This window comes from Vipera ursinii (genome assembly GCF_947247035.1).
Source record: "Vipera ursinii genome assembly, chromosome: 1".
NCBI lineage: Eukaryota > Metazoa > Chordata > Lepidosauria > Squamata > Viperidae > Vipera > Vipera ursinii.
The window spans coordinates 49811951-49836232 of record NC_139512.1 but is presented as its reverse complement, the minus strand read 5'-3'; the positions used below and the strand labels follow the sequence as shown (position 1 = coordinate 49836232).

The 24282-nt window shown below is 37.8% G+C and overlaps 1 protein-coding gene across 9 annotated transcripts in view; it reads right to left on the bottom strand.

The window, feature by feature from the left end:
- SPTLC2 (serine palmitoyltransferase long chain base subunit 2) overlaps positions 1-24282 on the bottom strand; it is a 57468-nt gene that overhangs the window by 26987 nt on the left and 6199 nt on the right. For all 9 annotated transcript variants that reach the window (XR_014493960.1, XR_014493961.1, XR_014493962.1 and 6 more), the window contains exons 2-6: positions 18785-18979; positions 7345-7499; positions 5274-5422; positions 4964-5088; positions 3037-3130 (exon numbers count right to left, since the gene is read on the bottom strand). Coding sequence is in view for 1 of the 9 variants with exons in the window: in XM_083375411.1 (XP_083231537.1) it covers positions 3037-3130; positions 4964-5088; positions 5274-5422; positions 7345-7499; positions 18785-18979 (718 nt within the window). In the remaining 8 variants the exon portion in view is untranslated. The remainder of the gene's footprint in view (positions 1-3036; positions 3131-4963; positions 5089-5273; positions 5423-7344; positions 7500-18784; positions 18980-24282) is intronic.

Sequence of the window (24282 nt, the reverse complement as noted above, 5' to 3'; positions counted from 1 at the left end):
TACAGCCAGTCAGCCAGCTACAAATCCATCTAGTGGTGATGCTGTCTAACCCACATTTTTCTATCTTATCAAGTAGTAGGTTGTGGTCTACTTTATCAAATGCCTTACTGAAGTCCAAGTAAATTATATCCACAGCATTCCTCTGGTCCACTAATTTTATCACCTGGTCAAAAGAATGTAATAATATTTGTCTGGCATGATCTGTTTTTGACAAACTCATGATGGCTTTTGGTAATGACTTTGTTTGCCTCTAAGTGTTCGCTGATTTGTTGCTTGATTATCTTTTCCAAGATCTTCCCAGGTATTGAGGTCAGGCTGATAGGTCTGTAGTTTCCTAGATTCACTTTCCCCCCCTTTTTCGAAGATGGAAACTACATCAGCTCTTTTCCAGTCCTCCGGTAGTTCTCCAGTGCCCCAGGATCTTTGAAAGATATAGTTCAGTGGTTCTGAGATCACATCTGTCAGTTCTTTCAGAACTTTAGGATGTAGTCCATCTGGTCCTGGTGATTTGAACTCATCTAGGGTAGACGAGTGCTCACTTACCATTTTTTTGCCTATCTTGAGTTTCTATTCTGTTTTTTTATGGCACTTTTTGATAGGTTGGACTGTTTTTTCCCTCTGTGTAAATACGAATGCAAAAAATGAGTTGCTCTGTTTTCTCCCTGTTGCTTGTCACCTTCTTGCCACTTTCTCCCACTAGTGGACCAATCATTTCCTTAACTTTTTCCTTGTTTTTTACATGTTGAAAAAAGCTTTGTTATTTTTGACTTTTAAATAGGGAGGGAAATGAATAGAGGCATAGACTTTTGTTGTTCTTAAAAAAGTGAAGAGAATATCAGTGTGTGAAAGACATGTATATATTATTTCAGTTTTGAGCCCACCTGACTCATAGCAACTTAGAGATAAAGATTTTAGAAAAAGCATCAGTTCTGAAGATCTGCACATTGGTTCTAGGAGGTTAAAGGATCCTCTGGCCGGGAAATACAGGGGGCATGGAAATTGCCAAAGATGGTTTTCTATTTTCTGCCAACAGAAGTGTGCTCAAGTGACCTCCACTTTGGAATTCTACTGTTGGAACAACAAAAACCTTGGAACGAACTGATTAAAATTCCAGAAATTAAAGATGTAAAATCCTCTGAACAATATTCATTACTCATTAATGCTTTGAAAAACTGATATTGTAAGTTCAGAAAAGAAGACTTAGCCTTATAAAAAAAGGCATAAGATACCATATTCAGAGTGAAGTCAACAGTATGCATATGTACACCATAACGTAAAGAGAAAACCCAAAATGCATAAGCTGTTTAACGAGGGTAAGAGACCAGGCAAGCTACTGAACAGCAATCAGATATGACTTTAGAATTGTAAAGTAGAAAGTCATGGAAGAAAACAAGTTAGATAAAATTCAAGCGCAATTAATAGAGGTTGAATGTATGTTTTAGACAACATGGATGGACTGCCAAACAGGAAGTAAAAAGATGGCATATAATGTCAAAATTTGACTTACTGTAGCTTGAGAATGGTTCAAATGCCTACATTTCTAGTGTGAAGATTATTTAATTTTTTTTAAATAATTTAATTGCTCATGGGCTTTCTTTTTTGTTTCACAATGCCTTATTTGGACACTTATATGCTATGATATTTCATTATTGAATTTTCTTTTATCTGTATTCTACTCATAATGGTGCAATTTAATAAATTACAATAAAAATTTCCTATGTAATAAATGGCAATTCTGGTCATAAACTTACTTTTTATTTATGAAAACTGAGTTGGGAGAGACACAGTAAAGCAGGGGTGTCAAACTCAATTTCATTGAGGGCCACATCAGCATTGAGGTTGCCCTCAAGGGGCCGGGTGGGCGTGGCCTGTGTGGGTGTGGCCTACTGGGTGGGCGTGGCCAGCTCTACATCGTTCACATCAAGGGTGCCTATGGGGGCCTGGGCAGGAGTGGGGACAGATCTGAGGGTCTCTGGCAGGAGGAGAGTCTCTGGGCCAGGGCCAAGGCAGTGGGGGCCGTTCCCTCACTGTTTTCAGGATGGCTTCGCGGGCCACATGAAACCACTTTGTGGGCCGCATCCGGCCTCCGGGCCTTGTGTTTGACATGTCTGCAGTAAAGAAACAAAACTGGAGCCGAGCTTGATTCTTTGCTTTTTCCTAGCATGGCTTTACACCTGACAGATAATGTCTGGGTTAAATATTTTGTAAGAGGATTAACAGTGAAAAGGGAATAAGACAAGGATGTACAATGTCTTATTAGTTTGTAATGTATTTATAATCTTTGAAGAATGCTTGTGGAAACATCAAAGAACTATTGACTGTGGATATAAACATACTGCCTTTGGATCAGATTATTGATATATCAACCCTCTTAGAGTAATAGCAGTTATTGATAGATCAATCCTCTTAGGGTAATACCTATTTTGAAATTGTTGCATCAGGCCTAGTAGTCATGGTGCTAGTCATTCCCGTAAAAACTATTATGATATAGTGTTGCAATATATCAAATAATGCCCTGCCAGAAGTGATGCCTGGTGTCTGGGCTGGGCATCAAGGGAAGCTTGCGGCAGGCGTCCACTCTTTGTAAGTTACATGATACAGAGAGCAGGTGATAAGCCTTCTCAATAGCATTTTATAGTGTATCCTCCCCACTCCCCCCACCAAAAAAGCCACAAAAAACCTAGGATGGTACTGTCTCTGCTAGCATTTGATAAGAAAGCCAAGGAAGATCTGTTTCAGTTTGCAGTCTGCCCTCAAAATTAAATTAAAATTTAAACATGAAATCAAATTAAATTATTTTCATTGTAGGGATAATTATAATGTATAGGTTTTTGATATTCTTTTTTTAATTATTTACTGATTGTTTTAATTGCTGGTTTTCATTTTGCATTATACAGTTCAGATTCTATTAGGATTGGACAAGTTATAAATACTGTAAAATAAATAAAAATAATCCTTCCAATTCTTTAAGAGTGACCAGGTATATTGGCAGAAAATACATTTGAATAATAACCCAATCTCCTCCCAAATACTCACTATTGTGTTTAAAGATCCGAATTGTTGCTCCTGACAGTCTTGCTCCTAGAACCAGTGATGCATGATTCAACTCATCACTCAGTATTAGACAACCCTGAACATAAGGAGACAATGCAAAATAAATAGTTCAGAAAGGTAAAGATAAAGTTTGGTGGTCCTTCAGAATCTATTTCCATCTAATTTGAAACATAAAGCTTAGAAGCAACAGCAAAGTTTCTTCTATAATGTAATTAAATCCACATATTCCAACCAAGAATATATAAATGGCTCTTCACAGGATTTTTTTCTACTTAACCACCACACACATGAAATTGTGGATACCTTGGAAAAAATATTTTATGCCTGCACAACAGACAACTACGGTACTCTGTGGGCGCGCCTGCCCTATGGAATCAACTGCCAACGGAACTCCGGACTGCCCCCAACCTTCGTTCATTTTGCCGGGACCTAAAAACCTGGCTCTTTGAGATTATCTGGTCTGGACTGAGGGGTTTAATGTTTTTAAATTGTGATTTTAATTTTTGCGGCTAGACTTAATTTAATTTAATTTTAATTTTATATTGTATTGTTTTTAAATTTTGCCTTGTAAACCGCCCTGAGTCCTTTGGGAGTACGGCGGTATATATACCGAATAAATAAATAAATAAATAAATTTACAACCCCCTGAATACTCCAAAAATCCTTCTCCAAAAAAAGAACCATATACCCCAAACTGCAAATACATGAAAATCTTTGCACAGATAACAAGACCAGATCTGTACTTACTAACCACAGATATTCAAAACTACAGACAATATAACTGCAGATATTATTCTCTGGTTGTTTTTTTAATTTAGTTCATTTTCATAGGATGGAATATATTCATGCAAAGGTAGGTAAGCAGCATTACAAAACAAAAGGTTGTTTATCCTGAATTCTAGTTTATGATAATAAGAAGGCAAAAATAGTGCAGTAATTAGATCACATAAATTTATAGTTTTGCTGATAGAATGTTTTCATGAAAGGAAACTTTTCAAATCAATGAATATTCCATCTTTTATAAATTTCTCAATTTATTTAATGTTACTTGAAAGACAAAGAATATACCAAGTTAAGAAGAAGCTTTGATGTATTAAAAGTTAAAAACTAACACTGGGGTAATGGTTTTGGAATGTACGGTAAATATTGGCATTGTGTCTATATATTGCTAATGAATTATTTATATGAATGATCTGTTATCTTTCCTGCTATCATCACTTCTCACCAAGTTGAGATATTAAATAATATTGGTTATATTTGAAAGATATAATGGGAGAGCTATAAAACTAAAAGAATTGACCATATTCTGGACTGCAAAATTTTCTTCAGATATTTACTATGACCAAATATTTATGTGATTATCAGCAGATACTAGGTAACAATCATTTTTTTAAATTAAGAAGATGAATAATATCTTTAATTATTTAAAGCTCATTGATATCTTCCTGACTTATTGCAGCCTTAAATATTGAAAAGCTGCTTCTTTAAAATTATAGTCGTGTTAAGTTCTCCTATAATAATTTGTTTTTTCCTCTAAGTATTTGTTAACAAATTGTATTTGTTAAACACAATTGTATTAAATACTGGAATTTTCATTCTTCTTTTTTATCAAACACATGTTTAAATATTTATTCAGCTATTGTGTTATTTATTTATTTATTTATTTATTTATGGACGGATGGATGGATGGATGGATGGATGGATGGGACTTATATGCCGCCCTGTCTCCCGAAGGACTCAGGGAGGCTAACAACAATAAAAGACAATAATACAAATGTTTTTTAAAAAATCTATATATTGTGATCTATGTTACTGTGATCTATATGGCTCTAAACAATTTTTACAAAGAGAGGTTTACCAGGGACTTGCAAAAACAGGATCAGGTCAGTCCCTTCTCCTGAAATCATACCTTGCCAACCAAAGCAGGAATATTCATCGAGTTTGTAGCAAATCCCATCCCATATGCCAAAACTGATTCCACACCAAGAAATCTGGCTATTAAACTTTCTAGTTCCTCATGTTTGTCCAGGTTTCCTGTAAATATGAAAAAAGTAGGCTCACATTAGGTAAAATACCATTGTATATCCAAAAGGATTTCTTTTATGGTAAGAATAAAAAAATATTGGAATTATTAGAAGAATTCTATTTAACTGAATTAAGAAACGAAGTGCAACAATACATTTTGTGAAGTCTGGGTGAAGAAGCTTGTCTGAACTTACCCATCTCTTGCCTAGTACTGCATACCCCACATCCATATTTTGAGAGAATTTTAGCCACTGCATCTTTGCAAACACCAGTGTTTTCTGCAAATCCAAGATAGTTGTAGGATCCCATGTTAATTACATCTTTTATTACGTTTCCTGTATACCTACATTTTAATTAAAAACACAAATATTTATAGAGAGCACCAACAGTATCAAGTACATTAACAATCAGTTAGGGCTATTACTTTTTAGTTCACTAGCAATGTCTGAAAGCAGTGACTCCATGCTATGCTGAAAACTGTTTTTTAAAACAAAGACCTTCAAATTTACAGCATAATATGATGTGGATAAAAGCTACTGGCATTAGTAATAAAAGCTAACTAGTTAAAATCTTCAGTATCTTTTGTCCAAAACCTACTAAGGGCCAGGTTGAAATAGCAAAGACAAATTATGTAATTTTGGTCTTTTTTCACAATTAGATTAAGCATCTTTAATTACAGTTTTTAAACATTTCTAATATAATTGTCTTTGAGCAAATAAAATGAGTACAATACCAGTGTGCAGATTGAAAAATGAAAGCTCTCTTAAGAATTAAATCTGATCAATCAGCAATTTTAAAATAGCTTGATCTCTCTTTGTATTAATTTCAAAATGATCCTGTTCACAAGGATTTTGACTTATTTATTTGTCACTTCCTCACACAGGATATGCCCCATCAACTTAAAGGAAGTGACTCTGAAAGTCAGTGAACTGCTGTAATAAGGCCAGTGCTAAAAGTATATTAATACAGAAGCATATTAAAGCAGTCTAGAAGCATGTTAACTTAACACCAAATCATAGAACAATTATTCCTGATCAATTAGATTGATCCCAAATGCCATTCTTCTTACTTATCACATCTAGAACTTTTTATTACTTAAACATAGGCCAATCTGAAAAAAATATAATAATTTCCACCTAGAAATAATTTTCAACTCCAAATAGAAATCGGAGATCTTTCAATTATTAAAATAGTATTCATTCCTATTGTATTTGTCCTTCCAAAGATTGTATAGCACAAATAAATAATTGAAAGGGCAGAACATTTATTAGAATACTGGTGAATTTGCTCGAGTTCCAGATTACTCTCATTATTATGATGCTTGGTGGACATGCCATAAAGCTAAAAAAATGTCCAAAAATATGCTTTGATACAAAGGATTTTAAAGATAAATATTCTATTGAAGCCAGAACTTTTCCTTTTAGGATTAGTAGACAAGCAGTTAGAAAAAAGCCAGGGAAGATTATTTTAATATATCATCACAACAGATTATTGTAATGCAAACTTTTCCAAGATGGAAAAGTTTGGCACAATCCACTATGGAGGAATGGTTAGTGAAGTTGACAGATTTTTCTGAAATTGATAAATTAATTTCTTTGATTGGAGGAAAAACATTATCTACATTTATTGCTGACTCAAAGCAGTCTTATGGACTTTTTGCATAAAAATGAAAAAAAATGAACTTGTGACTTACGTTTTTACAATTAGGATAAATTATAGAAGGAAGAGTAATATGATATAAGTTTAGAGAGAGAAGTTAAAATATTTGTACTTATAATTGCTGTGAAGAATATCGAGAGTCACTTTATATCTTCTTTATTTTCCATTTTTCTTAACTTCTTTTTCTTAACTTTTTTGCTTTTTCCTTGCTCTTTCTTTTCTTTTTCCGTTTACTACTTGTCAGGAAAATTCATTAATGCAGAATTACAAAACATAAAATGAGGCGGTTACCATTCATAAAACATGGCCCCAAGTCAGGGACTAAGCATGACCTCTCTTATTTGTCCAAAACTGAAAAGCACTTGCTAAAGATCCTCCCCGCCTCTGAAGGAAGCTTAGAAAGGAGGCATACTGTGGAATATGCTGCCCCATGAGGTACGACTTTTGTTTAGGAGGCCCTAGGAAACATAAGAAAGGGCAAATTATGTCACCAAATTCTGCAACAAGTTCTAAAGTTGAACTGAGGATGTAGCCTACCTCTAAAACTAACTGTTCAAGTCCTCTAAAGATTAGCTACTTATGAACTTTTGAAAACTTTTTACTCACTCAAATGTCCAATTGTAATCATGAGAAACTCTTTCCAATATATCCATTTTTGCTCCAGGAACACTGCAGATTGCTCTGTTCCAGTTATCTCTAATGCGCATGTAAAGATTCCTTGTATAGAAATTCTCAAAATCTTGGTAGAGAGGAACAAAGTCCTAAAAACATGAGAAGTGCATTAATATAAATGGTAAGTCAACTTTGCAAATTATCTGGAAGCCGTAGATGATCTATTTACCAGATTCTCATTTCAATAGTTGAATATGTATTAGTCAATCCCCAGGGAATATAAGACTCTTATTTTGAGAAGCTTCAAGTATTAATTACCGTATTTATCGGCGTATAACATGCACTTTTTCTTCCTGAAAATAGGGGGCAAATGATGTGTGCGTGTTATACGCCGATATAATGTTATCCGAAGCTGCAGCTGAAATTTCCTTGTTAAAATGAGGTGCGTGTTATACGCCGGTGCGTGTTATACGCCGATAAATACGGTATTTATAGGCTTTTTATCACAGTTAGCTAAATAGGTAAGAGCTCATTTTTACATACTTTGGCTTGCACTTTACACTGAAACAAAATTTGATATCCCAGCATTTATTTTCTCAACTTTTTATTACTTGGAAAATACAACTTGATGATATGTCATCTGTTAGGTTACCTCCAAGCAGCATACCAAATTTGTGAAGCCTAGTTAAAATGTGCACACAATACAATATTTAAAATACTACTTGACGCTCCTAGCACTGAAAGCCAATTTTAGCAACACAGTTCACTTTTGTTCATTTTAACTTGTATAAAAAAATTAAGTTCAAATGCAAAAAACACACACAAAAAAACCCCTTTTTATATGCTTAGTCAAATGCTGTTGAATGCTCAGATTCTTGGTTCGCAACATGTGTGCATTTTTTCCACATTTAATAGCACTTCTTTGCCTGGACTATTCTTTTTAATTAATCTATTTTTTCATTCCACCAAGTTTCAATAATATTAATGGATCATATTGTTATTCCTGTGTGAAGACATGTAGTACTATTTTCTGTTTGCTCCCCATTTTCTGTGCATTATACAGACACAATGGGATCCTTGGGTTATATACACTAACCTATTCCTTTTTGTATCTATGCTCTTATTACTTAGTGCCTCCTCTTCACGTAGAGAGAGAGTTTTTTCTCAGTACTTGGCATTCATTTTTTCTGGGATCTGCCCTCCCTCAATCATAGGTTTGAGTTTAAGATCTTCTGAATCAAGATTAGAAGGCAAGGGATAGCATGCAAACTGTCATCCCAAAATTTTACTGCGTTTATAAGTACCACTACATATTTGTCAAAAATATCAGAAAATATTTCATTCATGATTCTGGAGAGCAGACTATGTATTCAGATTTGGCATAATGTGTGCCCAGTGCTAAAATATTCATCTCCTTTTTTCATCCTAATCAAATTGTACTTCTCAAATCCAAGTCTAGGAAAAAAGGGTGTTCTGGAGGATGTACAGGTGAGGCACCAGATAGATGTCCCTAATGATCACATGCTTTAGGACTTTATAGGCGTGCAATTTTAACGGAACCATTTCTCTTAGGAATGAAAAATGTAGGTTATGAATATAGAGATTTAGAAGGGTAGTTAAGCTCTTTTTTCAAATTGTCACCCAGAAATTCCTTCAAGAAGGCAGTAGATAGGTTACTGCCTCTCTACTGGCATTTGGGCTCTCTGATTCAATGTGGAAGCAATGCAGTTGATTCCTTATCCTCAAACACATCTGCAAAGCCTGTTTTCCTTGGTGGGAGGAAGGGTAAGAGTCAAGAAGCTTCACAGGCATGGAAGCTGAGAATGGGAAGGTTGCAACTGATATTGTTAACATTTTGGGGATGGCAAAGAAATTGTTCCTTGTTTCCCAGTATATATCTATACTATTCATTTGTCACCAATCAATCCTTGGTGAGCAGTGGTGGAGCAGTGGGCTAATGCCTCCTTAAGTAACACCAGCTGCCTGCAATTAGTGCAGGTTCGCATCCCACCAGGCTCAAGGTTGACTCATCCTTCCGAGGTAGGTAAAATGAGGACCCAGGTTGTTGGGGGCAATTAAGCTGACTTTATAATAATGCCGCTTGGGGGGGGGGAGCCCTAATAAGCAGGCATATACATAGAATGAAGGCTATTGCTAAGCACATTGGTTTGTGCTTAAATTGTAAGCCGCCCTGAGTCTTCGGAGAAGGGCGGGATATAAATGGGATTAAAAAAAAAATCCCCAGCACAATGGGAATGTGCTAGGAAGCAGTCATATAGAGTAGCAAGAATTATATGTGATCTTTTATTAACAATTGTAAGGGTGTGATGTGTGGTAATATAGGACCAGCTCATGATTACATTCTTATACAATCCAGATTATGCATTTGTAGCCAATAAGTATCCACCATAATAGAAAAAAGGAAAGTAGTAGTTCACATAGAATGGCAAGAATTCCATTTATCTTTTATTGTCAATTGGGAGAGTGCACTGTGTTTTAGGACCAGCTCGAAGTGCTTAGGCAGCTAGCTGAGATGACTCTTCTCTTAAATCAGTGATGGCAAACCTTTTAGAGACCGAGTGCCCAAACTGCAACCCAAAACCCACATATGTATGGTTGGGTGCCGGGTGGGTGTGACCCATTGGGTGGACATGGCCCATTGGGTGGGCGTGGCTGCAGTGGTAATGGCAGACTGGGTGGGACTAAAAAGTTCAATCAATCAATTCCAACTTTGCAAGATCTTTTTTTTCCTGCGAGAAGTTGAAATAGATTGATTGAACCTTTTTTTTTTTGCACAAGTAGGCGGAGGCCAAAAGGGAAAAGGTTTTATAAAACCTAGCTGAAGGCCTATGACTGGGGCGATGGCGTGTGTGCCCAGAGAGGGCTCTGCGTGCCACCTGTGGCACGCGTGCCATAGGTTCGCCACCACGGTCTTAAATGCTCTGTTAATTGCAATCTGGCATTTTAAGTGTTATTTGTAAATCCCTTTGTTGATGTTACAGTAATAGCGCAGTAAGATATCCCATGGACAGTAGGGTGCCCTGAAGGCTTGACATCATTTCTAGCGTGACAGATAAGATTCTCAGTCTCTTTTAAAGAAGAATATGAAGATTTTGATATTGATCTCAGCTCTGAGAAGTTCAAGTCAGAAAGCAGACTCCGTAAGTTTGACTGGAATTAAGCTTTATTGTGCTGACTGTGTATTCCATCTGGAGTCACTTATGTATGAGTTGGGCAACGATACCAATTTGTCAAACAAACACACAAATACCTATGTATAAGTTAGGCCAGGGTTTGGCAACCTTAAACACTCAAAGAGCCATCTGGACCTGTTTCCCACAGAAAATTAACAATTAACAATCAACAACAAATTAACAATTAACCAGTGGAACAACCTGCCTCCAGAAGCAGTGAATGCTCCAACACTGGAGGTTTTTAAGAAGAGACTGGACAGCCATTTGCCTGAAATGGTATAGGGTTTCCTGCCTGGGCAGGGGGTTGGACTAGATGACCTCCAAGGTCCCTTCCAACTTATTATTATTATTTATTATAAGAAAACACTGGAAGCCACAAAACCCTTTTGACATCTAAAATGAAGATAACACTGCAAATATCATTTTTTTACCTTTGTGCTATGTATAAAAAACTATAGTGTGTTGCATTTATGAAATGAAGGCTACAAAGAAAACAAATTTTAATTTCTGCATGCAACAAAAACATTTTGAACTCCCCAAAAAAAGATGCTGGGTTGAAGGTTACTTTCAAATAAAATAATGTCTATTTGAGTCCTCCTTGTATTTATGAAAGAAGAAGCCTGTGGAAACTATAAAAACTACAAATAGAAAAATAAAAAATACAGGGGGGGGGAGAGAAAAGGACAGAAGAGGGGAAAAAACCCTTTCTCCTTCATCCCAATGGGTAAAAACAATTTTAGTAGCTTATCTACCATCTTTAAATACAGCATAATTATCCCCATACCTTATCTCTTAATTTAAAAAAACCATCAAAATATTTCATTAAATGTTCTTTACTAAAAGTCCAGTAAGGACAACCACATATATTCATATTCTCTCTCTTTCTCTCTCTCCCCCTCCCTCTCTCTTTCTCCCTTCCTCTCTCCCTTCCTCTCCCTCTCTTTCTGCCCTTGGTCTGCCAGTCCTCTTCCCCCACTCTGTGTGTGTGTGTGAGAGAGAGACAGAGAGAGAGACAGAGAGAGAGAGGCACTTGCGCTTCCCTTCTCTCTCTCCCCTCCCTCTCTCTCTTTCTGCCCTTGGTCTGCCAGTCCTCTTCCCAGTCCCCACTGTGTGTTTGTGTGTGTGTGTGTGTGTGTGTGTGTGTGTGAGAGAGAGAGAGAGAGAGACACAGAGAGAGAGACAGACAGAGAGAGGTACTTGTGCTTCTCTTCTCTCTCTCTCTTGGGAGGGTGGGGCTTTAAGGCTGCAGACCTTCTGGACCTCCGTCTTCTTACAGGTTCCAACCAACTGCTTTGTATCTTGCCGAGGTCCCTCAGCTGTAGCCAAAACAGCTGCGATTGGAATATGCAGATAAAGCAGCGTTACACTGGCATTGAAGGCAAGCGGAGGCAGAGGATGGAGCAGGCAGGGCTCACTCCCAACGTCCAGCCTGGGATTTGGGGCAGCTCCTTTGGATTAACAGACTGCCTGCTTGCTAAGCACTCGGAACTGGCAGCCTGGCGAGTGAGTCTGACTGCACGCTGTGGTCAAGTTGCTGCCAAAACAGCCACCCCCATTTCTCCTCTGCTGTGTGCCCTTCCCGGGATGGCCTCGCATGCTCTCTCGCTCGCTTCCTGCAGACGAGGTAGTGGCATCCCGACTGCAGTAGATAGAAGAGCTCCGCTGGGCAGAGGTGCTGCTGAAGAAGCGGGACCCGGGTGAGGGGGAGTGAAGGAAAGGCAAGTGGGCCGGGAAGGTACCGCAGGCATCGCACCGCTAGCAGGAGGAGGCTCTGCTGCAAGCGGTAGAAGAGAAATTGGGGTGGCCTTTTTGGCAGCAGCTCGGCCGCGTTGTGCAGTCAAACTCGCTCGCCAGGCTGCCAGCTCCGAGTGCTTAGCTAGCAGGCAGTCTGTTAGTCCAAAGGAGCTGCCCCGGGTCCCAGCTCTGTCCGCTGCCTCCGCTTGCCTTCAATGCCAGCATAACGCTGCTTTATCTGCGTATTCCGATTGCAGCTATTTTATTTATTATTTATTTTATTTATTTATTTTTTATATACCGCCCTTTTCCCGTGGGACTTAGGGTGGTTTACAGGGCAAAATTAAAACAGTACAATATATACAGGTTAAAATTAAATTAAATTAAATAGCCCCAAAATAATTTAAAATTAAAACCTTAACCCAAAACCCTCAGTCCAGGCAGGCAAGCTTGAATAGCCAAGTTTTTAGGTCCCAGCGAAACGAGCAAAGGTTGGGGGCCATCCGGAGTTCCACAGGCAGCTTATTCCAAAGGGCAGGCGCGCCCACAGAGAACGCTCTCCCCCTGGGGCCGCCAGCTGGCACTCCCTGACCGGCAGCACCCTGAGGAGGCCCTCCCTGTGGGGGCGCACAGGATGATGGGAAGTTGATGCTGGCAGCAGGTGCTCCCGAAGATAGTCCGGACCCATGCCATTTAGGGCTCTATAGGTCATCACCAGCACCTTGAATCTCACCCAGAGGGCAACTGGAAGCCAATGCAGCTCACGGAGAAGAGGCGTTACATGGGAGTATCGGGAAAACCCCATCACAACTCACGTGGCAGCATTCTGCACCAGCTGAAGCCTCTGAGTGGTCCTCAAGGGCAGCCCCATGTAGAGAGTATTGCAGTAGTCTATCCGGGAGGTCACAAGCGCATGAGTGACTGTACGTAGGGACCTCGGCGACATACAAAGCAGTTGGTTGGAACCTGCAAGAAGACGGAGGTCCAGAAGGTCTGCACCCTTAAAGCCCCGCCTCCAGAGAGAGAGAGAGAAAGAGAGAGAGAGAGAGAGAGAGAGAGAGAGAGAGAGAGAGAGAGAGAGAGAGAGAGAGAGAGAAGGGAAGTGCAAGTGCCTCTCTCTGTCTCTCTCTCTGCAAATGGCGGAGGACTGGGAGCCGTAGTAGAAGGTTGAAAGAGCCACATGCAGCTCCAGAGCCACGGGTTGCCAACCCGTCAGTTAGGCCATGATGATAGATAGATAGATAGATAGATAGATAGATAGATAGATAGATAGATAGATAGATAGATAGACAATTTGGGTATTTTATACTTTCTTCATTTCCATGAGTATAAAAGATGTTTTGTTTTTGTAACTATCACTGAATTGTTTTTTGAAGATCATTTCAATGACTTTCTATACAGTAGCACCATCAATCCATCTTCTAAGCAGGTTTTAGTTCTCTGTCACTGATTTAAGACATACATCATCATATATTGTAGCAAAATGATTGAGTCTATAAGATAAAAGGCTGGCAGTCTAAAATAATATCTGCTGAAGGCCCTTTAGATTCTCACACCCTGATCTGAGACAGAAGTATGATAGTTTCCACTGCTGCTACCTCTCTTTCAGATGAGCTTCACCTAGCATTGTCCCCTCAATTCCTGGTGAGTGAAAACAGTAGTTTCATAACTTGTACTTCAATCATGATTTCAGTAATCCAACCTCTTAACTGTGAACTATATAGAGATTTTAGCCCCCATCCCAGGAGATAAATCCATCTTACAACTGAATCAGTTGCCCAGAGTCAATTTTGAGTTGAGATGACCTTATAAATCACAACTATAAATTATAAATATAAATTTAAAAACATAAAACAAAACTTCATTTAAACAAAGTACTGCCTGTTTTTACATATAAAATGGAAACAATCTTGCTGAGGGGTAAAAAAAAAGTAACTGTTTCTTCATGATTTAAAAGATAAAAAAATACATCCGTGTCGGTCAGATCACAAGTTTTATGTATTGTTTTTTTAATTCAGAAACAATTCTACAGTTAATAATATTAGGTAAAGGTAAAGGTTCCTCTGCACATGCGTGCTACTCGTTTCCGACTCTAAGGGCTGGTGCTCATCTTCGTTTCAAAGCCGAAGAGCCAGCACTTTCTCCGAGGACATCTCCATGGTCATGTGGCCGGCATGATTAGACGCCAAAGGCACACGGAACGCTGTTACCTTCCTACTATAGTGGTCCCTATTTTTCTACTTGCTTTTAATAATATTAAAAACATAAATAAAATAGGTGCTACTGGTTGGCTCTACAAAGCCTTCATAAACAAATTGGAGGTATACTTTACTATACATTTGTCATACAAATGAAACTATTCATTCTCAGTGTGAAGCAGACACAAAATAAAACTAATATCAAGCATCAACATTCCTAATATATCCTAATGTATCCCATACAACTGTGCGTTGAACATTCTACTACCTGTTATTTTCTGCTGCAGAGTCAAACAAGAGAAGTTGGTGACTTGCCCTTCAGAGTTGCAATGTACCAAGATTTGTTCTTGGTCAAGTCTCCAACCCTTCTCTATAATATAGCTTCCTCCAAACCAAAAGAAGTTCATGGACAGAAACGTAAACCTATGAAAATTGCAGGGATAGGCTGAGTATGGCAGACTGATCCAGCTCTTGTCCTTCCAATCCTGCAAAATATGCTATACTTTTCTGGAAAAAATGCCTGCCTACATTTATTAATTTAATTTAATTTAATTTAATTTAATTTAATTTAATTTTGGGACTTATATGCCGCCCTATCTCCCGAAGGACTCAGGTCGGCTAACAACAATAAAAAACAACAATACAAAAATTAAAAAAGAATTAAATAACAGTCCCAAAATAAATTAACTACACAATTAAAAATTAAAACATGTTTAAAAACCCATCATCAATCCAGGTCAGCCTGATGGAAGAAGAAAGTTTTGAGGTCGCGGCAAAAGGACCGGAGGTCTGGGGCCATCCAAAGCTCAAGGGGGAGTTGGTTCCAAAGGGCTGGTGCTCCCACAGAGAAGGCCCTCCCCCAGGGGGTCGCCAGCCAACATTGTCTGGCCGATGGCACCCTGAGGAGGCCCTCTCTGTGTGAGCGACTGGGCGATGGGAAGTCGTCCCCGGTAGCAGACGGTCCTGCAAATATCCCGGGCCTAAGCCATGTAGGGCTTTAAAGGCAAGTACCAGCACCTTAAATCATGGGGAACCAAAGCATTTTGAGATACACACAATAAAGTATCTTTCATTGGCATGCACAATTCCAGAGATCACTGGGCTCCTGGCTAGAATAATGCAAAACAGCCCCAGTTTCAGCAAGATAGGCTATTTATCCCCAGAAATGTCATGTAGGGATGATACAGGAAATAGTGTCTATCATATTGTGACCTTTAAACTTGGAACGTAGCATCTAGTAACACTATAGGCTGCCCAAGCACTTCTAAATTACATTCTACTACAGGACACTCTAACCCTCCCCCACCCCCACAGATGCTAATACCATAAACAATTACTTTTATTGTGTCTGTATACTGGCTTCTTTCAAACCATAGAAAAGCAATAATTTGCTTTCTATTTGTCTCTTCCTCCTCCTTCCTCCGGGATCATCAGGTAATTTGCTTGTTCCTTTTTCTATTTCTAAGCCATAACAGAAATAATGAAAACGAAGGAATGAGGTTTGCCTAAAAAACTCAATGTGGAATTCCTAATTAATTTTTAAACCTATCTTTGCCAAAATAATTATTATCTGAAATATCTTCCTTCTGCCTCTATTATTCTTGAACTACCCACTATCTGAGGATTAAAGTTACTGAGGAGGAGAGCCAAGTCTTTTTCCTGACTTTAATTACTACCTGTAGCTCTTGCCTTACAAAACAAAACAAAACAAACAAAAAAACCCCAAGACTTTTCTCTATCTTCTGCTCTAAGAGAGTAAAGGGTTAGAGGAATCTGCTTATGTCTTTGCAAAAGATAACACACTTCTGTCTTATGCATGTTTATTGGGGATGTCTCTGTGACAATCTAAACCTGCTGACTGGGAAAGAGGGTACATTTATTTATTTCCAGAACTATGGCTGCCCATCTCATGTCATAATTCTAAGCAGCTCACAGCAACAATCATAGTTTGCATCACATTCAAAACTGAAAGAGAAATATAGAAAGTCATCGATTTGTAACCACAATCGGGACAAGAATCTTGGTCATTCAGTGAATCAGTAGTTAAGCAAAGTGCAACGTAATGGTCTTCAGAATTTTAACTCCTGTCTGCTTGCTTTGCTTGCAACCTTTCCTGCCGGCTTTCCCAAGTGACTTTTTTGGGGAAGTCAGCAAAGAAGATTGCAAAAGGCAACTGCATGATTGCAGGGTGCTTGGCAACTGGTCATATATGCAAACCGGTTGCCAATCACCAGAAATGCAGTGATGTGACCATGAGGGGTGGTACTGTGACATTTTACAACATACAGAAGTCTTTTATGGGCTATAAAACACCATGTCCAAGACCATTATAACTTTGAATGGTTCTTAAACAACTGTACCCTTTATAAACCACAAAATACTCATGCCACTTTTGAGCATACATAAGGCAGAGTTTAATAACCTAGAAAAAGAAATCTAAATGATATGTAAAGGTAAAGGTTCCCCCGCACATGCGTGCTAGTCGTTTCCGACTCTAGGGGCCGGTGCTCATCTCCGTTTCATAGCCGAAGAGCCAGCGCTTGTCCGAGGACGTCTCCGTGGTCATGTGGCCGGCATGACTAGACGCCAAAGGCGCATGGAACGCTGTTACCTTCCCACCGGAGTGGTCCCTATTTTTCTACTTGCATTTTTACGTGCTTTCGAACTGCTAGGTGGGCAGAAGCTGGGACGAGTAACAGGCGCTCACTCTGCTACGCGGCACTCGGGATTTGACCCGCCAAACTGCCGACCTTCCGATCGACAAGTTCAGTGTCCTAACCCTGTAGCCCTGCAGATATAAAAATTACAATTCTCTGTTTTGGTACAAATTTGCCATCCACTTACTTACCCTTCTGCCAGTATATTATTTGCCACAATTACTAGAGTTTGATAATATTTCAGAAATATATTCTGTTATAAATTACAGCTAACTTAATATTCCCAATAAGCTTTATTAATCAAGCAACAATAGGTCAAATTTGTACAATTCAGTTATTCCCTAAAGGTGGTAGATGATAACTATGTGACCATAGGAATAACAGGTTCAAATATCCCATATTTAAAACATGCTCTAAAAATCAGAAACAAGTTAGTTTTATTCTTAGAATGGAGCTAAAATATTGTTTGATCCAATGTCTCTGGGAATAGTTAGTTGCAGTTACCTTGTGGTTGGAAATACAGTTCAAGAACTGGAATATTAGTGTGTGTGTGTGTGTGTGTGTGTGTGTGTGTGTGTGTGCGCGCGCGCACGCTTGTCTTAACTATTACCACATATTGGGCTAAAACTGATAAACTGCTAACAAAATTTCAGAGAAATTGCTGCTTGTCAAGGAGTTAAAGATCTCCTTGGCTAGAACTTCCTATAGTGGAACATCAAAATACAACATTTTGGGCTCTTTGCATATGAATTACGCCTAAAAGACTTCTTATACAATAATGGAAGGATAGGTGTTTTATACTAGTGGATTGCTGGATGTTTTTCAGAATAGAATAGAATAGAATAGAATAGAATAGAATAGAATAGAATAGAATAGAATAGAATAGAATAGAATAGAATAGAATAGGAGCTGAAAGGGACCGTGGAGATCTTCTAGTCCAGCCTCCTGCTCAAGCAGAAAAACCTATACCATTTTAGAAGAACCTATACCAATTCAGCGTTATATACATATAGTCAGCATTATATATATATATATATAATATTATATATATATATATATATATATATATATATATATATATATATATATATATATATATATATATATATATATATATATATAAAAATAGAGAAGCAAAGAAATATAACCTTTTCCAATATGGTCAAATTTGTAGGGAGGAGTTTTATGTTAAACAATTCCAGCATTTTTTTTCTTTTCTTTATTTTTAAGAAACATGAAAAAAGAAATGTATATTAGAGAAGCAATAAAAAGGAATCTGTCTCTGAATAAGCTACCCAAGAATATATTATTTTTACCTCTTCCAAGATCTGCCCAAAAAGGCAAGTACATCTTAGCTGGCAGCCAAAAGCAAGAGTATGCTGTAATTCACATGCTGATACTGGGCAGTACTGTATGATTTAGAATACTTTCAGAGGAAAAGAGGAGGAGCCTGAAGCATCACAAACCATGATTTAACTAATTTAAAATATGTTGAACTACAGATAATTAAGCATGCTTTGGTCCATGTTTTAACGCTAACTAGTGCAAATTGAAAATTATACTTGGAAAACAATATTGCCTATTCTAACATTTGCATCCATTTCACTGCAAGCATATTTAACTACTACTTTGCTCTAAATCAAAACATTACCTTCTGTTCCTCTCTTTCTGATGCATTATCGCATTTCTCAATTTTCCATTGGCGTAGAAAGTCTCGAAGATATCCAAAAAGGGTGAGCACACCATAACCTACGTAAGTCAGCACAGCAACCAGCATTGGTGTTTCTTCAAAGGTTTCATTGAAAGGTCTCTTATATAAACCTCCATTGTGTGTAATATGATGAATCTGGAGGAAACAATAAAATGTAAGAAAAATATGGGAGTAATCAATTTCCTTTGAGCTCTTATTCTACCTAGAGACAAATAGAGTTAGTATTATGTTTTGCTTATTATACCTCAGGACCTAATATCCCATTAGCTAATAATCACATTTTAACTCTGTAAATTAATTTTAAAACAAATATTAATTAAATTCAAATTTGGGGTTGCTTTTCATAAGATAATTTGAAAATATTTATGAACCAATTAAACCCAAAGGTACCATACAGGGCTGCCTTTTATCACCTTTACTATTCACTCTAGCCATAGAAGTGTTGGCAATAACATTTATATTTAGTAATCAGATTTTTGGAATGAAAGTGGCATATAAGATGTTATCTTTTAACTCTATTTACAGAGAGTATAACTTTGATTCTCTCAATTATTCAGCCAGCCATATTAAGGAGTTAGAGGAATTTACAAGGTTGTCAGAACTTTGTTAATTTTCATAAATGACATCTGATTTATTTTCATGTTCTCCCAAAAACTAAAATCTCCATAGTTTTAAGGATTTCAATAGGATATAAATCTTATTTAGATATTACCATTACTAGAATATTAATCTTGGAATTATATTAATGCAACTACCTGATATTGTAAAGAAAGTAACTACTCCTTCAAAAATCATATTATTTAATTCTCTGATTGGTTTTCAATTCATAACAATGATTCTCTGAAACATTAATCCAGCAGGATTTTAAACAAAAGCAAGCCCCATGAATTGATATTTTGTTAATTCTGGGAATGATGAGTAAATTGTATCCTTCTGAGAGTGAAGAATTGCAAAACAAATTGTTTTGTCAGAATTCTGGCTTTCCAATGCCTATCCACTGACATGAATAGTGGAAATTAAGGACCGTATTAAAAACTAAAGCAGCAGCGTCAACACCTTGAGCAGATCATGATTAAAAGCAATAACAGGATTTCCATTATACTGATGAACACTGAGAGAGGTTACATAACAGTTGTAAAGCTCTTTATGTAGCATTAAGTTCAGGAAGTGGAAAGAAAGGGACTTTGAGAGATACGAATGCAAAACTATGATTACTAAGAAAATCATTACATTTTAACAGCCATAGACAACCACCAAGTTATGATTGTACTTTGTATAGGATATAAAACTTACAGTTTCTGAGAGCAAAGTACTAGTATAAAAAGCATGGGACCACAAGGATTGCTTTTACTCCTATACAAGTCTACCTGATCATCAACATTGGACTCAGGTTCTGATCCTCCAAATGCTCCAATCTAGAAGAGCATGTATGAACTGTGTGGCTTTCCTGCTGAATGTTATTTTTAAAATAGATTTATTAGCTGAATATTATTAGAGATTTGTAGAAAATCTGGTAAATTACTTTTATCTTTTTACATAGCTTGCTGAACATTGATTTTAAAACTGGGTAAAAAATTTAAATCTTGCACAAGCTAGAGGCCTGTATTATTAACAATAGATATTAAGAAATTAACCGTTTTGTTCCCTGGGTGATTGTAAAGATTACTTCTTTTTAAAATATAACTTAACCTTTTAAAAAATAAAAAAAAACTAACAGAAAACTAATAGCCAAGAGAGAAAATAGAAGTAGGAATATAGAGAGAAATAGCATATAGAGGAGCAGTAAAATAAAAGTATAGGAACAAAAATACATAAAAACAAATGACTTCCAACTTCTTTTACAGCAGCTAAAAGTTCTACTAAAATTAAAATGTAACCCCATGTTTATAATATACATATATATGTCACTAATACTCAAATCCGTATGTTGTTGTTATTATATTATATTATCATTATTTCATTTTTTCTATTTTGTGCAGAAAATCCAAAAAGTTCTTCAAATTGGTATTAAATTTAGCTAACGTCTTTTCTCTAATCACTCATCCGTTTAGTCATCCCATTCAGCTCCATCAACTTTACCAACCACTCATTGAATCCATCCAACATTCTTGCTGCTATTATCATATCCACGAAGTGACATTGACAGGTTGTACCTGCCAAGAATCACCAACCCAGTGATGCCCTCGCCGTGATGTCCTGTTGCCTGGAGGCGGTCCAGGTCTGGATGGGGAGAAACAGGCTTCGTATCAATCCCGCCAAGACTGAGTGGCTGTGCATACCGGCATCTCGGACTAACCAGTCCATTCCACCTTTAATGATGGGGAGTGAGGTGTTACCCCCCGTCAATAGGGCTCGCAACTTGGGCGTCCTCCTGGATTCGCGGCTCAGTTTTGAAGACCATATAGGAGCCGTGACCAGGGGGGCCTTTGCCCAGGTTCGCCTGGTACACCAGTTGCGGCCCTACCTGGACCGAGATGCCCTGGGCACAGTCACTCATGCACTCGTGACCTGCCAATTGGACTACTGCAACGTTCTCTACATGGGGCTGCCCTTGAGGACCACCTGGAGGCTTCAGCTGGTGCAGAATGCAGCCGTGTGGGTTGTGATGGGGGTTTCCCGATACTCCCACGTAACACCTCTGCTCCGTGAGCTGCATTGGCTTCCGGTTGCCCTCCGGGTGAGATTCAAGGTGCTGGTGATGACCTATAAAGCCCTTAATGGCTTGGGTCCGGGATATCTGAGGGAACACCTGCTGCCGGCATCAAGCTCCCTTCGTCCTGTGCGCTCCCACAGGGAGGGTCTTCTCAGGGTACCGCCGGTAAAAGATTGCCGGCGGACAATACCCAGGGGGAAGGCCTTCTCTGTGGGTGCGCCGGCCCTTTGGAACCAGCTGCCTGTAGAGCTTAGGACTGCCCCTGACCTTCGCTCATTCCGCCGGGACCTGAAGACCAGGCTCTTTGAGCTTTCTGGCCTGGACTGAGAGTATTAACTGGGGTTTCAATTGTATTTTAATTGGGGTTTTTATTTCAAGGTTAATGTAATCATTTTAATTGTTTTTAATTTTGGTAATTTGCTGTATTGTTTTTTAAAAAACCTTGTGAACCGCCCTGAGTCCTACGGGAGAAGGGCGGTATATAAGTCTAATAAAATAAATAAATAAATAAATAAGAAAAAGAGGGGGCAGAGGACAATTGCAAATCCACCAAACTGTAGAAGAAAAACGAAGTTTGAATGACTATGTGAATCAAAGTACAGAAAAACTCCTGCAGGCTGTGAAAACAGAGCGCATTATAAAAATAACAGGAACAAAGGCAGAATATAAGGAAAAACGGCTGGATGACAGATTAAATGGATGGAAAACCAAAGCTTTGCATGGACAGCATTTGAAAAACATTGAAGGAAAATATGATAACTTGACATGGGCATGGCTTAAGATGGGAACCATCAAGAAAGAAATGTTAAGCTTAAAATAATGCAAGATGCACGTGAGAGAGGGGGTTTGAAGATGCCCAATCTGAGATTATATTATGATGCAGTTGTTATCAACAATTAGTGATTGGTTCAATTTAACGGATGAAAGAATATTGAATATTGAGGGATATGATTTATTGTATGGATGGCATGCGTATTTATTTTATGACAAAAAGGTGGATAATATTTTTAAGACTCATATTTTAAGGAACGCTTTGTTCCGAGTTTGGAAAAAGTACCAATATATATTACGGTAAATAATAAAATACATATATGGGCAATACCTAGACATGCAATAGGAAATATAAATGTGGAGCAGAAACAAGATGTGATTACTTATAAAGAACTTCTTAGGATGGAAGGGAATATTTTGAAACTGAAACCTTTAAATGTTTTAAAGGAAGAAAAGATAGTACAGACTTGGTTTCAGTTTATACAATTACAAGCTAGATGGAAAGAAGATCAGAAAATTGGTATAATAAAAGTTGATGAAAATTTGATAAAGCAAATTAGAGATCAAAGTCAATCGCATATAAAAAGGTTATATACTGCTCTTATAGATTGATTCAGAATCGGAGTTAGTTAAAGATTGTATGATAAAATGGGCTCAGAATATTCAAGAGCCCATAATGATGGATACTTGGGGAAAAATTTGGGTTAGAAATGTAAAATTTACACAAGCACAAAACCTAAGAGAGAATTTTTATAAGATGTTTTATAGATGGCATTTAGATCCTAAAAAGTTAGCATGTATGTATCCAAATCAACCACCTAAGTGTTGGAGATGTGGTAGTGAAGAGGCAACTTATTATCATATATGGTGGCCTCCTCAGGGTGCCACCGGTCAGAGAATGCCGTCTGGTGGCCCCTAGGGGGAGGGCCTTCTCTGTGGGTGCGCCAGATTTGTGGAACCGCTTGCCGGTTGAGCTCCGGACGGCGCCCAACCTTCGCTCCTTCCGATGTGATCTAAAGACCTACTTGTTTGAACAAGCCGGCCTGGTCTGATGGGTTTGGGTTTTATTATTGTTTTTAACGTATTGTATTTATTGTTGTATTGTATTGGGCATTATGTTTAATCTTTTCTTAATTTTTGTATCTTTGTATTTTAGTATTTATTGCCCTGTTCACCGCCCTGAGTCCTTCGGGAGAGGGGCGGTATACAAATGAAATTATTATTATTATTATTATTATTATTATTATTATTATTATTATGTAAAAATGTTAAAGCCTTTTGGATAAAAATATGGTGGATTTTTCAGAAGGTTTTTAAGAAAAAAAAACAAGATTTACTCCGCAGCTATTCTTATTGGGGATTATTTTGGATTGTACTGTTATAGAAACTAATAGAAACTAAATTAATGTTAGTTCGGTCACTTTGTCGAAGAAAAAAATAAGATTTGTTTGGCATAATATGTTTTTGACAAATAAAAGTTGGCTTCTGGTTGTAACTTTGCTTGCAGATTTGTTGCTTGATTATCTTTTCCAGGATCTTCCCAGGTATTGATGGTCTGTAGTTTCTGGGTGTGTTTTTTTTTTCTTTTTTGAAGATGGGAATCACATCAGCTCTTTTCCAGTCCTCAGGTGAAAGTTCCCCAGTGCTCCAAGAACTTTGAAAGATATGGTACATTGGTTCTGATATCATATTGCCAGTTCCTTCAGAACTCTGGGATGTAATCTGTTAGGACCCAGTGATTTGAATCCTTCTAGAATGGACAGGATTTTCTTGTTTATTTTAATTTACATTTCTAGTGTATCTTTTATGGCTTTTTGATAAGTTGGGCTGTATTTTTGCATGAAGACAGATGCAAAAATGAATTAAGCAGTTCTGCTTTCTCTTTATTGTCTGTTACTTCCTTGCCATCTTACATCAATAATGTAATCTCAACTAGATCGCTTTTGAAATGATTTTTCTTAGAATTATCAAGTTTTTATCTCTCATGGATCTTAGACTTTTGGGCCACAGACTT